This window comes from Sciurus carolinensis, chromosome 2 (genome assembly GCF_902686445.1).
Source record: "Sciurus carolinensis chromosome 2, mSciCar1.2, whole genome shotgun sequence".
In the NCBI taxonomy this organism is placed as follows: domain Eukaryota; kingdom Metazoa; phylum Chordata; class Mammalia; order Rodentia; family Sciuridae; genus Sciurus; species Sciurus carolinensis.
In genome coordinates, this window is record NC_062214.1 from 70,468,310 (window position 1) to 70,485,033 (window position 16,724).

At 36.7% G+C, this 16,724-nt stretch overlaps 1 protein-coding gene across 1 annotated transcript in view; it reads right to left on the minus strand.

Moving 5' to 3' along the window:
• Positions 1-10,029: 10,029 nt before the first annotated feature.
• Trpm1 (transient receptor potential cation channel subfamily M member 1) overlaps positions 10,030-16,724 on the minus strand; it is a 107,578-nt gene continuing 100,883 nt past the window's right edge. Inside the window, exon 26 of the mRNA XM_047540651.1 lies at positions 10,030-11,302. Coding sequence (XP_047396607.1) covers positions 10,030-11,302 — 1,273 coding nt within the window. The remainder of the gene's footprint in view (positions 11,303-16,724) is intronic.

A 16,724-nucleotide genomic window follows, 5' to 3' on the forward strand; every position in this document is an offset into this window, starting at 1 on the left:
GATGTGGCAATGCGAATTACAGTCATACTGATGAGTGTTACTAATATTAAAAAATCGAAGCACAAATTCAAAAGCTGTCTTTTTCTGAAGATAACTTATTCCAGATTTGGAACCCTGCTGATCTTTCTGGTTAACCTGTTTGTGTAACACATGATTCCATTTTGCCCAGGAACCACAGTTGTCAATGCCAATTCCATGGGATTTATACATGTTAAGACACTATTGTGTTCACACTTTACTTTTATGAATATTCTGTTATTTCTCTACATTAAATGGATTTTTTCCACACATGCTTGTCAAGCATTTTGTGGGTTCTTTCTTATATTTCTATGAGTTATTGTGTGATTTGGGTTTTGCTGTACAGGTTTCCTTAGGATCTACAATCTAATGTATATGTGACCATAGAATTAAAAAATAGAAAAACTCTACTTTCAAAATTTGTTATTAGCACCAAATTTTACATTTTTCTGTATAACCAGTTGTATTAATCTGCTTGCACTATCACAAAAAATACTACAGATTGGTGACTTAAATGACAGAACTAGGCAGGGGGGCAGTCAGATAATGAACTCTCTGCTGTCTCTTATAGGGACATTAATCTTGTCAAATTAAGACCCCACCCCTATGACTTCATTTAAGTTGTTGTTTTCCATATTTTTATTGGTGCATTATAGTTGTATGTATTGATGAGATTTATTGTTAAGTATTCATATATGCACAAAATATAACAATATAATTTAGCCACTATCATTCCTTAGCATTTCCCTCATTTAATCTTAATTGCCTCCTAACAGTCCTACCTCCAAATATAGTCACATTGGGCATTACGGTGTCAATGTGCGCATTTGGGGGGTACATAATTCAGGCCATAGCACTAGTCTTGCAGACTCTTCCTAGATCCTAATCTCATTGACTACTCTATGTTTGATATAATTGACCACTCCCTTCTTTAGGCTCTAATGTCACTATTTTGACCTGCTTCATCTGTTTTTCTGACTGTACATGTTTCCATTATTGATTCTTCTAACATGGGAAATAGTGACTTTCCCTAAAGATCACTTCCTTTTCCTTGACAAGGAAAGATCTAACATTTCTTGAATATTGGGTGCTACATAATTTAGATATTTAGTTGCTTATTCAGTTAGTTAACTGATTTGCATTGAATATTACCTTTGTGCCAAGCACAATTCAGAAAGATGATGAAGTTCACACTTTCATGGCACTTTGATTCTGGATAGAAAGATATTATTTTTACTCTCTCTCTCTCTCTCTCTCTCTCTCTCTCTCTCTCTCACACACACACACACACAATGTCATATTGTTACAAGTTCTGTGAAGAAAACTAAATATAGGGAGACAAAAAGGTATGTATGTATTTCTCCTTGGGGAGTTAGCTATGGTTAGGGAAGGTCTTTCTGACTGATGACATTTGAGCAGATACCAAAAGGAGAGAGAGCAACCCAAGTGGAAATCAGGAGGAAGAGTGTTTTGGGCTTAGAGGTTAACAGTATAAATGCCCTGAGGTGAGAGCCTGTGTGGTGTGTTTGAAGCAGCCTAGTCCAGTAGGAAAGGAGATTTGAGGGAAACAACAGGCTGGATCACCATAGGCCCTGAGAGTTGAGAAGCTTTGCAGTGTTCTGAGTTGAAAGTCATATGACCTGACTCCATCTGCTATAGTGCTACAGCAAGGGAGAAGCTGGGAGACAATTTGAGGCACTACTATAATAGTTTAGATAAAATTGGGTAATGGTGATAGCTGTTGAAGAGATTGGAAGTAGTTATATATGATGTCTACAAAATGATGTCACTGACTGAGTGTATCTTCTTTAAGATAAGTATTAAGTAACTTACATAATCTGTTTCTTAAAGAATTCTGGGATGATAACAGCAGCAGCAGTTTTTCAGCCTGAACATAAAAGCAGACAAAATAACTATATACCAAAACCCAAACCCAAGGACAACATCAACCACAAATCCAAGGAAATAACATCCCCACAATTTGCAATTTAGAAGCAAGTAGTACTAACAACCAGTAGCTGTCATAAGGTGACTGGTATCAATAAAGGAAATCAATAAGACATCTGGAGAATTTCAAAATAGCCAAAAAGTATTTTCTAGAAGGCCCAGCCAGTTAGGTGAAGGCAAAAGCTGAAACTGGAAGGGGTATTTTCTTATCCAAAATATGAGAGTGCAAGGGGCTCATGGTAAAGTCTGAAGGGGCTAGAATAATATAGCTGCAGGAACTCTGGAAACAAACCTACTGAAATTCTGTCTAGGAGAGGGACCTACACTGAGGACTAACTTCCAGCATGGAGACCAAGTGGAGCAAAATACAAACAACAAAGACAAAGGCAAGAGAAGATCCAGATAAAAAGGGAAAACAAGGATATCTCCAAAAATAAGCTGAATTTAAAAATTTTTAATTAAAAAATTTTAAATACATGGTAAAAACAGAAGATGTTCTCTGTAAAGTTAGAAAAAATATTCTTCAATCACCTTCAAAAAGTTTAAGAAAAACAATTTCACGTAAAAATGACAGGAAAGTACAGAGCTCATATCCCATAGAAAAGTATTGTAACATAAGAGGATGGGAATGGAATAACATTCCTACAGACAACAAAAGCACACTGTGCTTTCTAAGCAAATCAAAATCACCGACCACTATTTTGAAGTGAGCCAAAAAAATACCAGAAACATGATGAGACATAAAAGAACTATATAAATCAGAACTAGAAACACTTGAAATGAGTAGAATTAGAAGAAATTATTCCTGAAATTAAAAGTAAACTGAAGGAAACCCAAGAATCATTAAACATAACTGGTTGTGCATTAACAGAAGTAAAAGCAAAGGAAGAAAGAATTTTTTCCCTGATACCAGGAATTGAACCCAGGGGCACCTAACCACTGAGCCACAACTCAGCCCTTTTTCATATTTTATATTGAGACAGGGTCTCAATGAGTTGCTTAGGGCCTTGCTAAGTTGCTGAGGCTGGTTTTGAACTTCCAATTCTCCTGACTCAGCCTCCTGAGCCGCTGGGATTATGTAAGTCTGCCACCACACCTGGCAGAAAGAAATAATTTAAAGGTCATAAAGCAATGAAAAGAGAGAAAACAGATTAGAAAGAGGAAAATGTTGAAGATATACAAATAGGACCCACCATACACATCAGAGGAGTTCCTGGTCCATGAAAGAAAAAAAAGCTGTGAGGAGAATAAAGAAACAGAACAAATACTACAAATGATATTTTATTTTTTATATCATATATTTATTTATGTCTTTATTTTTATATGGTGCTGAGGTTTAAATCCAGTGCCTTACTTGTGCTAGGCAAGAGCTCTTCTACTGAGCTAAACCCCAGCCCCCAATATTTTTATAGACTGCATATTGATTCATTGTATACAAATGGGGTGCAACTTTTCATTCCTATGGTTGTACACGATGTAGATTCTCACCATTCATGTAATCATATATGTACATAGGGTAATGATGTCTGTCTCATTCCACTATCTTTCCTTCCCTCACCCCCACCTCAGTTCCCTCTACACAATCCAAATTTCCTCCATTTCTCTCTTTTCCGCCTGCCCCATCCCCACTGTTATGTATCATCATCCACTTATCAGAGAAAACATTTGGCCTTTGGTTTTTGGGATTGGCTTATTTCACTTAGCATGATATTCTCCAGCTCCATCCATTTACCTGCTAATGCCATAATTTTATTCTTCTTTATGTCTGAATAACATTCCACTGCGTATATATACCACAGTTTCTTTATCCATTCATCTATTGAAGGGCATCTAGTTTGGTTCCACAATCTAGTTATTGTGAATTGAGCTGCCATAAACATATTAACTTGGCTGTGTTACTGTAGTATGCTGATTTTAAATTCTTAGGATATAAAACAAATATTTGGATAACCAGGTCAAATGGTGGGTCCATTCCAAGTCTTCTGAGGAATCTCCATACTGCTTTCCAGAGTGGCTTCATCAATTTGCAACTCCCCCAGCAAGGTATGAGTGTGCCTTTCCCCACACATCCACACCAACACCTATCATTGCTTGTGTTCTTGATAATAGTCATTCTAACTGGAGTGAGATGAAATCTTAGGGATGTTTTGATTTGCATTTCTCTAATTACTAGAGATGTTGAACACTTTTTCATGTATTTGTTGATCACTTGTATATCTTCTTCTGTGAAGTGTCTGCCCAGTTCCTTAGACCATTTATTGATTGGGTTCTTTGTATCTTTGGTGTAAAGTTTTGTAAGTTCCTTATAAATTTTGGAGATTAATGCTCTATCTGAAGTACATGTGGAAAAGATTTTCTCCCACTCTTTTCACATTATTGTTTCCTTTGCTGAGAAAAAAAAAAAAAAAAAAAAAAAAAAACCTTTTTAGTTTGAATCCATCCCATTTATTGATTCTTGCTTTTATTTCTTGCTTTCCGGGAGTCGTGTTAAGGAAGTCTGGTCCTAAGCCAATATGATGAAGATTCAGTCCTACTTTGTCTTCTATTGGGTGCAGGGTCTCTGATCTAATTCCTAGGTCCTTGATTCATTTTGAGTTGAGTTTTGTTCAGGGTAAGAGATAGGGGTTTAATTTCATTTTACTGCATATGGATTTCCAGTTTTCCCAGCACCATTTGTTGAAGAGGCTATCTTTTCTCTATTTTGGCATCTTTGTCTAGCATGAGAACACTGTACTTATGTGAGTTTGTCTCTGTGTCTTCTATTCTGTACCATTGGTCTACCTGTCTATTTTGGTGCCAATACCATGCTGTTTTTGTTACTATTGCTCCGTGGTATAGTTGAAGTTCTGGTATTGTGGTGCCACCTCCATCACTCTTCCTGCTAAGGATTGCTTTGGCTATTCGAGGTTTCTTATTCTTCAAGATGAATTTCATGATTGCCTTTTCTGTTTCTATGAGGAACATCATTAGGATTTTAATTGGAATTGCACTGAATTTGTATAGCACCTTTGTTAGTATGATCATTTTGACAATATTAATTCTGCCTATCCAAGAACACGGGAGATCTTTCCATCTTCTAAAGTTTTCTTTAATTTCTTTCTTTAGCGTTCTGTAGTTTTCATTGTAGAGGATTTCACCTCTTTTTTTATATTGATTCCCTTGTATTTTATTTCTTTGAGGCTATTGTGAATGGAATAGTTTTCCTAATTTCTCTTTCAGAGGATTCATCACTTATGAATAGAAATGCATTAGATTTATATTTGTTAATTTTATATCCTGCTACTTTTTTCAATTCATTTATTAGTTCTAGAAATTTTCTGGTGGAGTTTTTTTGATCCTCTAAATGTAATATCTTGTCATTGGCAAATAGTGATGGCTTGAATTCTTCTTTTCCTATTCATATTCCTTTACTTTCTTCGGTCTGTCTAATTGCTCTGGCTAGTGTTTCAAGGAGGATGTTGAATAGAAGTGGTGAAAGAGGGCATCCCTGCCTTGTTCCAGTTTTTAGAGGAAATGCTTTTGGTTTTTCTCCATTTAGAGTGATGTTGGCCATAGGCTTAACATAGATAGTCTTTACATTGTAAAATTATACTTTAAATTTTAAAAAATGAACATTTCTTTGGATATCTAGACACAGAGAAAGTGATGTTGGTGTGAAAGAAATTATATTATCATCAGACTTTTTGACAGCAATGCTTTGTCCTAGAACAAAAGGGAATAACATATTTAAAGTATTTAAGTAAAGAAAATATGAGAGGGTAGTAACTATAATGAATTGAAGCACACCATACATGTTTAAAACCATAAGATCACAAGGATGTTTTTTAAAAACTGAACTATCAGTCACCTTGGGAGTAAGATAAAAAACCAATTCATTATTTTGAAAATTGGCAAATACATGGGAGAAATTCAGTCATTAGTCTGCTCTATTGTATGAACTGCACTGCTGTGTAATAAACTAGTAGATGAAAGGAATCATCTTTTTAGGAAGAATTACAATCAATAAAAGAAAAATAATAGAAGTTGAATAATACAAACTTAAGCCTCCTATAAATTCAGAGAGCTAGGCACTGAGTATCAATAGCTGCTGAGGTCACAGAAAGACATATAGACACAGGTGTCTTGTGATGGGAGAAGCAACACCACCTAAATAGCCTTGCCAAAGGGATCAAACCTAAGTCTAAATAAGCCTGTGAATAAACCCAAGCCTAAATAAGCCAACATGCAGGAACAGGAGAACATCTCAAACTACTTACAAGGGTTCAGTACGTAAAATTTAGGCTAGGAAATTTTGCAAGACAAATGGCCCATGCTGTTCAACTAACGAATTGTAAGGAGGAGAAAGGGAAAGAGAAGTGATCAGCAGATTATACAGATTCAAATTTTTAAAAAGAACTTCAAACTAAAAGAAGATTACAGTGCTTGCTAACAAACATTCAGGTGGTCACATCATAATGAAATTCAGGTGTAATAACATTAAAACATGGCTGCAAAAGTTTTAAACATGTTGCTGCGTATGAACCTTCCCCTTGAGCCTTATTTATTAAAACAATTGTATATCACATGATTTGAACATATGCAGTGTTCTTATATTTTATTATATTAGGTACTGCTAACTTTGATTAAATTTAAATATTACTTCCTAATATTTGCTTCTCACTAGTTAGGAAAAATCATAATGACATTGGAAGCAATAATGTAAAAATGAATAACATAGTAATGTCATAACAAGCAGACTATTGTAGAGTTCTACATAAAAGGCATTCAATATTTGAGCCCTACTGTGTTGGTGAAGTACATAAATAGCTACATGGTATGGTTTAAGGTGCTCAGGAATAGTTGGCTTGCCACAGATTCTGAAATTCCATCAGAATGTACTCATTTGGATCTGTAAGACAAACATCCTGAGAAAACATTGTACCAAAAGTCACATTCAGCATAAGATATGGTCTATTTTAGAGAATGATCCATGTGCTGCTAAGAAAAAAGTATATTTGCTCATTGATGGATGAAACATTCTATACATGTTTGTGAAGTTTAAATTATTGATGTATTATTTAGTTCTAAAGTTTCTTTATTTAGTTTTTGTTTAGAAGATCTGTCGTGGTGAGAGAGGTGTGTTAAAATCACCCAGTATTATTGTGTTGTGGTCTTTTTGGTTCTTGAAATTCAGAAGGGTTTGTTTGATGTACATAGATGCTCCATTGTTTGGGGCATAAATATTTACAATCGTTATGCCTTGCTGATGTATGATTCCCTTAAACAGTACGAAGTGTCCTTCTTTGTCCCTTCTGATTAACTTTGACTTAAAGTCCACTTTATCTGATATGAGGATGGAAACCCCTGCTTGTTTACGCAATCCATGTAAGTGATATGTTTTTTTCTCATCCTTTCACCTTCAGTCTCCAAAGGCCAAGTGTTTTCTCTGCTATGCAGATGCTAATTCACAATAAGGGGGTGCGCTAGGGAAGAATAGAATTACTTTAGAGTAGGTAGAGGGGAGCGAAGGGAGAGGAAGGGATATGGGGGCAGGAGGGATAGTAGAGTGAAACACACATTAGTACTTCATGAATATATATGACAGCATAACTGATGTGATCCTACAACATGTACAATCAGAAAAATGAGAAATTATACTTCATCTATGCATGATTTACCAAAATGCATGAATGCATTCTACTGTCATGTATAACTAATTTGAACAAATAAATTTTTTTTAAAAGTCCCGCATGTTCAGCCAACACTTTGACAGGAGACAGGTATTGCAAATCTTGGCAAGATTTTAAAGGAATGGAGATATGGGTCCCATATTTGAGGCAAAGTGGGAGAGAATTCAAAAACAGGGGACTGTGTAATGAATAGAAGGGGGGATATCGAAGATAAGCTTTACCTTCTTTGGACAAGTTCTATTGAATAGTCCAGTGGTTTCCCTACCTATTCTGTGAAATAAGTTTTTTTTTTTTTTTTTTCCCTAAGATGTGGCAAAAGGCTAAAAGTGTTTTTGTTACCAAAAGGAAAGATTTTCGAATGAAATGATGCGGGGAAGTGTTGGGTCAAAAATATACACATGTAGCAGGATTGATTAAACAGTCTCAATGCAACAATGGACATGCAAGTAATAGTTTCGTTTATTAAGTGAATGTTACTGTTATTAAATTTCAGAGCACACCTAACCCAGCAATGATAGATCAGTTCTTTTTGAGAAATTCAGCCCAATTTGGGACCATACTTTAACTGTTAAATTTTCAATCTTATTTTGAGAAAAAGATTGATTTACATTCAGGTATTAGCATCTCTGATCACTACCTTTGGCATAATTTCAGTAAGCCTTTGCCATGGAACAGACCACAGTCTCATTTGTTTCTCTGTCTCTGACCTTATCTGTCTGTCTCTCTCTGTGTTTCCATCTGTCTCTTTCTGTGTCTCTGCCTGTTCTTCCTCCTGTGCTGGTTTATGGTGGTGTGACAGTCTGCATCTCTGATGAGGAGGGAAGTGTTGGTCTCTTTTTTTATGATCATCCCTTTTCTGTCTGACATGTCCCCTGCCCACCACTACCACCAGTTCCTAGACACTCAACCCAAAGTTTCTTTCTGGTTGTGAGGCACTTTGCTGAAGTAAGAGGTGTCAGTGACTCCAGACTGGATTATGGCCCCCTCTGTGTGATCCTGAGACCTTATAAGAGTTGCAACTGGGAGATGTGAGAACCCAGGGTCTAACTTTAACCTCTATTCTAGCCAGAGAAGACCCCTGTATGCCCCCTATACTCTTTCTCGTATAGTCAAGAGTGATGCTGGCCTTACCAGTTTCTAGTCAGTGTTCCCCCACATACTCTTGTAGGGGGTGCTAATACTATGATAGGTGTTTGTTTTTGTGAAAAATCATTATACAAACTGGAGTCACTCCAGTCATACCTCACTAAAATGAGCTGAGGGGGCCATGGGAGAAAGGGAAACACTCAGGTCACAGATGCCCACATCCAGAACTATGTCATGGACCCAATTCAGTGGAACGGCCTGTCCTGGTTCTGCTTAACGACTGACAACAGACCTACCAACCAGGACCTTAAGACTAGCTTTACATACAAATGCCTCCACTGGCCAGTCAAAACCTGCCAGCTTCAGCAAGCAAGAAAGTATCAATTAACTTTCTTTTTATTCCAACTTTCATAGATTTCTCTGTCCTAACAAAAACCCTGATGTTCCCTTTGTTCTTCAGACATACCAGAGGCCATCCTGGCCTTTGCATGTGTGTTCTTGATTGCAATCCAATTCTTTCTTCCTAAATAAAGCTCCTTTTTTGGAGATTTGTCTCTATATTTTTATTTGGCTTTGATTGTTGAACTTGGAGTTGAAGCATAATAGCCTTGAGCCATCTGTGGTTCCTGATCATATATCCTTTAGGTTTTAGCAACAAACCATCTTTAACCAGCTTTAACACAAACCATCACCTAGATACAACTGATTTGCATTTGCTACTGATGACCATATGACAACAGGCAGATGCATACTGACTGCTTTATTTTTACACATTAACAAAACTCTTGGTCATTCTAACAATTTAGATCTTTGATGTGATCGTGTACTTTTTCCCCATTGTGTGATTTAAAAACATAAAACACTGACACACAAACAAAAAACACATGACTTGTATGGCTCCTTCCCACTTTTACTTCTTATACCTCGTAATTTTATTTTTGCTTTCCCCCATTCCCATTTTGCTTATTCCATAAGTTACCTGATGGTGATTTACATGCTGAAAGGCATTTATTAGGCTACTCAGTGACTCTCAGAAATGAAAAGATCCTATGATCTTGTATGCTGATTAACCAGTTTATCTCCATTGGCATACTGTCATTTTCATTGCGTCCTGCTTCAACTAAAAAGACTCAATTTACTAGTATATGTTAACAAAATACTACTTTAAATGTAGTGCCTTAAAATTTAAGTTCAAATTTCCACCATTTTTTAATGAAAATATTTTCAGTAATTGATGATGTTTAGATGGTCATGATGGCACCCATTTGTGGTTCTGGCTTGAAAAAAAAAATCAAAGAAACAAAACAGATCAACATTCAGTTTCTGTGGAAGTTTTCTCTTGCTCAACCTTTTGTTCTTCCATTGCAGTTGCAGACACAACTACTAGGTTACTTACACTGCTGGCATGTCCAGATCTGTGTAATTTGCCCTGAAGGGGTTTAATATTCCTAGGATGGCCGTGTAAACTTTTTGACCTGGGAGATGGGAATCCCAAAGTTTGGTCTGGTTTCACAGATAATAAGTTCTCCTTTTCCATTCTGTCAGTAACAGGGAAGGACAAATGAGAGATTTGAGGGATCCTTTGAGAAACATAATTCTCATCTTCGATATCTGTCGATTGCTCTTTATGCTCTGCTTGCACTGCAGCTTCTGACATGATGGAAGGAATATCTGTGCTACGAGACCGTGTGATCTTCTGCACCTGGTATTTCCACTCGGTTGTCCATTGCTGAACTGTTGAGGGGCACGCTTGGTCCGTGATTGAACTGTACTCGGCATTCCATTTGTTAAGACCACCAACCAGCTTTCTTCCCTCAGAATATATGAAGCTTCTGGACTTCATTGTTTTAAAAGTATTGACTGTTTCATCAGGGTAATAGCGTGTAATTTTGGTTTCTTCCAGGGGATAGGAAATTGTGCCTTCTATCTTTGTCGTTTCCACCATTAACTGAGTGTTTGGAAAATCTGATTTGTTCTGTCCTTGCGTAACATCTGTTGGGTTTAAATCTGGAGACGTAGTTTCTGCTCTTTTAGAGTCTTCTTCTCTTTCATCGCCTTCAGTTGAAATCCCAATATTTGGACCTACTTTGGGCTCTGAAGTATTCTTGGAGTCGTCTACCGCAAGTCGACTGCGGTCTGGCGTTGCTGGTGGGCTTGGGCTGGAGGAAAAGTGAAGGCTGCCCTGGCGTTCAGGGAGTAGGTGCATTTTTGAGTCCTTCTCTTCCTTCACACGAAAGGAACAGGTTTTCTTCCTGAATCCTGTCCCTGGTGACATGGAGAGAGAAGAATCTTCAAATAATAACTCCTCCCCATTAAAGTGATACCGATACATGCTGTAGCCATCCGCACTGTTAATACTGCTTTGCCGTAGAAGGTAAGTTGCATCGCATTCTGATGAAGCTCGGGACCGTGTCTGTATCAGATCAGACTTGTCAATTCCTGCCAGGTTTTCAAGAGCATTCACCATTCTGCTAGATAATTCTTCGAGTTGAGAAAGTCGAAGATCAACAGTCTGAAGGGAAGTTTTCATAAAATTTTCTCTTTCATTGATTTCTTCCAGCCTCATTGACATGCTTTCAACTCTGGTGAGTAAAAAAGGGATAGATTTATTGAACCAAGATAAACTGAATAATAAAAATAAAAGGGTGACACCATTGCTTCATAATTTTTTAGGCATTTGAGAATCATGGTAGGCATCTTTGCATGTCCCTAATATAACTACTCAATGTGAGGAGTATCAGGAAATAATGGAAATAACAGTTAACACAGAGAGCTTACTATGAATTAGAAATTCTAACAAGTACCTTATGTATTCACTAACAAGTACTTGCTCAGGTGCTATTCTAAGCTTAATCCTCACAACAGCTCTATGAGATAGGCACTATTATTATTGTCTCCGTTTTATGAGATGAGGAGATTAAGTCATGAGAGGTGTAACTTGCCCTAAGGTACACAGCTAATCAGTGGGGGAGCTGGATTCGAGTACAATTTAGCTCCTGCAGTTGCTCCAGTCATTTTACCCTAGCAGGTACATCACACTGCCTCTAGCAATAAGGAAAGATTCAGTTGTACCTCAGTGTCTGTAAGAGATTGGTCCCAGGACCTTCATGGATACCAGAATTCATCAGTGCTCAACTCTTACATATCCAATGCTATAGTATTTGCATAGAACCTATATAACATCCTCCTATGTGCTTTAAATCATCTCTAGATGACTTACAGTACCTAATGCAATGTAAATGCCATAATAGTTGCTATGCTGAGTTATTTAGGGAATAATGACAAGAAAAAAAGTGTACATGTTTAATACAGATACAGTTTTTTAAAATGTTTTCAGCCTGAGGTTTGTTCAATCCAGGGATGCAGAACCCATGGATATGGAGGACCAACTATACTAGCACTTAGAATCTGAAATTTTAACTATCAGCAATAAATGGTTAAAATAAAGTCCTTATTCAAGTTCAAGGAATTCAGAAAATGAATTGTTAATAATTAAGTTCAGATTATCAGATGATACACTTGAATGAAAATCATTTAATTGAAGAATGCCAGTAACTTTAAATTGCTCTTTATACTTAATATTCTTTTAATGAGTTTACACAAGAAAAGACCTTGGCAGATTAAAAATGTCTAGTTTTAGGTAATTTTTAAAAAATGCCTAGAAGATCAGGCAACAGCCTACGAAACTATAAATGTTGCCTGGACAAAAATCCATTGAACTCGACCTTGTTTTATGTTTCAACATGTACAGTACACTTTCTTTCAAACAGGTTCATGAAGTTTAACTCTTAAGAGATGGTGAGGTATGAGCAGGTATAAGCCTGCCTTCCAAAGGTTACATTTGTAGCCAGGTGTGGTGGTACACACCTGTAATCGTTACTCAGAAAGCTGAGGCAGGAGGATTCCAAGTTTGAGGCCAGCCTCAGCAAATTAGTGAGGTCCTAAGCAGCTTAGCAAGACTCAGTCTCAAAATGAAAAATAAAAAATAAAAAGGGCTGGGGATGTAGCTAAGTAGTAGAGTGCCCCTGGGTTCAATCTTCACTACCAAAAAACAAACAAACAAAAAAACCCAACAACTTAATAATTAAGTTGAATTTGTTCCAGGGATGGGCATAGGAGTCCTGGCTCCCAGTTTGAACAGTGTGGTGGTCTGTTTCAGCAGGTTCCTCCCTGCATGAAGGCAAACAACTTGATCTAATTCCATTATGCTTTGATTTTTCTCCCACCCTTCTTAAAAATGAACAGTCTCATCAGGCACAGTGGCACACAACTGTAATCCCAGTGACAAGGATGATTGCAAGTTGAAAGCCAGCCTCAGCAACTTAGACCTTCAGGAACTTAGTGAGACCCTGCCTGAAAACAATTTTTTCTTTATAAAGGGCTTGGAATGTGGCTCCATGGTTAGGTACCCTTGGTACAAAAAAAAAAAAAAAAAAAAAAAAAAGACAATCTCTATAGTCATTTGGCTTGCATTGTAATCTGTTTTCAGAAGGACTCTGCTACTCTTGCTACATACCCTTATAAATGCCTCACTTGTTCTGCTTTCTTTCCTCTTACCCACATCATGATGGGCTCCCCTTTTCTTATAATTTGGACAGCACCAGCTGCTATTCCTTGAACTGCAAAAGTTCTGCTCTATGTCTGACTCCACCTGGGCACCACACACACCCTGTTACTTCTGCAACTACCTTGTCCCACATTGTCCTGGAGTTACTTTTGCTAATGCCACTCTTTTATTGGCTACATTGACAGCTGCACTCTGATATGTGGCAGGGCCCTGGCGTCTATTCTTAACTCTTTTCTTGGAGAGAAAACTATTTATATGCCCCTTAGGAAACCACATCATTTGAGCCAGGAAGGGTATGGTTTCCTGGAAGTTTGCCACCAGGGAGGACCAAAAATTCACCATGGATAAGTCCTGGTTTCCTTCTTTTAAATAGACCTGTAGGTTTTCAGAGTTCTCGCTCATCTTGCATTTTAGGGGACCACAGAAGAACCACTCACAGTACATTTTCCATCACTTTGGAGTAAGACTTGGTGTTCTCTGATAAATACAATGGCTCCTTGCTCCCTTCATATCTATGACCCAAGATTCCTTTTATATTAAAGCCACTTTGCCTCTGTAACAGTCAAACTTGAGCACCTTCAACAAACAGTACAGTCAGAGATAATGCAGCTGTGCAAACTGGTAAAATAGAGATAAACATCTTTCCTTTCAAATCTTTATAATTCTCTCCCTATTTTTTTCCCTGTATTGCCAAATTCAGAAAACAGCATTGCCAGACATTCAGAAATAAAAAAGAGATCTCAAAGTCTTAGGAGCCTTTCGTTTCCCATATACTTGCCCTCTCCCTTCACTTCTCTACCCTTTCCTCCTTCCAGCCTTGAATTAGTTACCAAATCCTGTGGAAGTCTCTTTTGACATCTCAATCTTCCATTCCTACTGCCCCTCCCTTCATTGTAGCTGTGGGAGAAACAATGCTTTTTGAAGTGACTTTTGTTAAGAAAAACCATCAGATGCTTGTTTCAAGCTTGTAAACAGTATGGGGATGGCACGTTTTAAACAGTTATGCCAAATTAAAGAAAGTTGTAGTGAGACTTTTGTTTCAAAATGAGTTCTTGCTATGTTGTCCAAGCTGGTCTCAAATTCCTGGGCTTAAATAACCTTCCTGCCTCAGCTCCCACATAGCTGGGACTACACGTACGTGCCACCACCTGGCTGAGTTTTTATAGCATATGTGAAAAGGAGAAAGAAAAAAGTTCAGGTTCACTTATTTCTGAAATAATTAACAAAAATGACAAACGATGAACTATCTTCATTCCTAGCCATGTTTTGAGACTTCCCACAATTACTAAAAGATGTTTCACAAACCTTAAAATAAAAAAAAAAAAAAGTGGTTTCCATTTCACATGGGAAAAGACAGGCTATCTACCAATCAACTTGACAAAAGTCCTGCATCTGTTTACATACTGAATGGCAGGAAAACATAAGGGAAACCATCATTTATGACAGAGTACATAGTAAGATATGATTAATCAGCAAACATGTTAGTTGTTTAGCTTTCTAAGTCTCAATTCAGTTTTCCTTTTAGCACAGAAAGAAATATTTTTAGCACAGCATGCAATACCAAAATTATTCTAGGTCCAAGTGATTTGCTTGTCTTTTCCTTTAATTAAAGTTAATTCCTAGAGAGAAAGAGGAGGCCTGGGGAATGAAAATGACCAAATTATATTGTTATATTTTGTATACATATGAGACTGTAACAACAAACCCCATTATGATGTATGATTATAATACACCAATAAAAAATAAGAAAAATAAAGTTAATTCCCTCCTAAAGATGTATTTCTAATTTGAATGTGCCCATAGTACCTTTTGAAGGATGTTTTAGTTGTTTCCATTTTGGGGGCAAGTATGAAAGAGCTGTTAGGAACATTTGTGCATAGATTTTGTATTACATAAATTCATTTCTCTAGGGTAAATATCTAGGTGTTAATTGATTGCTGGTTCATCAAGAAGTTTGGGTTTTACTTTACAAGAAATGGCCTTAGTTTATGGTTTATATTTGGATCTATAATTTATTTTTACTTAATTTTCATGCATGTTGAGATCCATTTTTTTTGAATGACAATGTCAAACACCATTTTTGAAAAAACTATTCTTCATTAAATTACTTTTTCACCTTTGAGGGAGATGGGAATCAATAGGCTCTATTTCAGTGAATCTACTTCTGGACTTTTTATCCTGTTCCATTTTTATGTGTGAACCTTTCACCGATACCACACAATCTTCAATACAACAACTTTATAGTCAGTCTTAAAACAGGGTAGAGAGTTGGGCTGGGGTTGTGGCTCAGAAGTAGAGTGCTTGCCTGGCACATGGGAGTCACTGGGTTTGATCCTCAGCACCACATATAAATAAATAAATAAAACTATGTGTCCACCTACCCAAAAAAAAAACTGGATAGAATGATTCTTCTAATATTATTCTTCTTAAAATTGTTCTAGATAATTTAATAATTGGGGGGGGGGTACTGAGGATTGAACCCAGAGGTGCATAACCACTGAGCAACATACCTAGCCCTATATTTTATTTAGAGACAGGGTCTTGCTGAGTTGTTCAGGGCCTCGCTAAGTTGCTGAGGCTGACCTTGAACTTGAGATCCTCCTGCCTCAGTCTCCCAAGCTGCTGGGATTATAGGCATGTGCCATAATGCCCAGCCTCCACTTAACTTTTTAAAACCTCTGACCCATATCTACATAATATCCTGCTGAAATTTTTCTATGTGTTACCTTAAATCTGTATATCAATTTGGGGAGAACTGACATCTATGGTATATTGAGTCTTTCAATACATGAATATAATGCATTTTCTTATTCATTTAAGTCAATTTTTTGTTTCTTCCAATAGTGTTTTGAAGTACTTTGCATTTGGATTGCATTCTTGTCTTATAAGATATATACCTAAGTATTTCGTTTTTGTCAGAGCTCTTGAACTCTTGCTGAGCTCTCAGTGTTAAGAATTTTTAAAGTCCAATTATGTATTGCTAGTATATACAAAATGAGACTGATTTTTTTGTGTGTTGTTCTTATTTATATTCAGTAGTCTTGATGAATTTACTTATTACTTTTAGGAGATTTTATGTTTGTCCCATTTCATTACTTAAAGATTTTATGTGATTTTCTTACATAGACAACTGTCATTTACAAATGGGAAAGCTTTAATTCTTCCTTTTCAAGATGTATGTATGTTATTTCTTTTTCTTGTCTTATTGCTCTGGTTAAGACTTCCAACATGTTGCAAAACAGCAGTGGTTAAGAGTGGCTATCCTTTCCTATTGCCAATTTTAAGAAAAAATAATTTAGTTTTTCATCTTGCTAGCTATAGTTGCTATTTTTTTTTTGTAAATTCTATTTATCACATTCTACCAGTTTTCTGAGGAAGTTTTTAAATTTTATTTTATTTGTATTATCATGAATAAATGTTGAATTTTATCAAATACT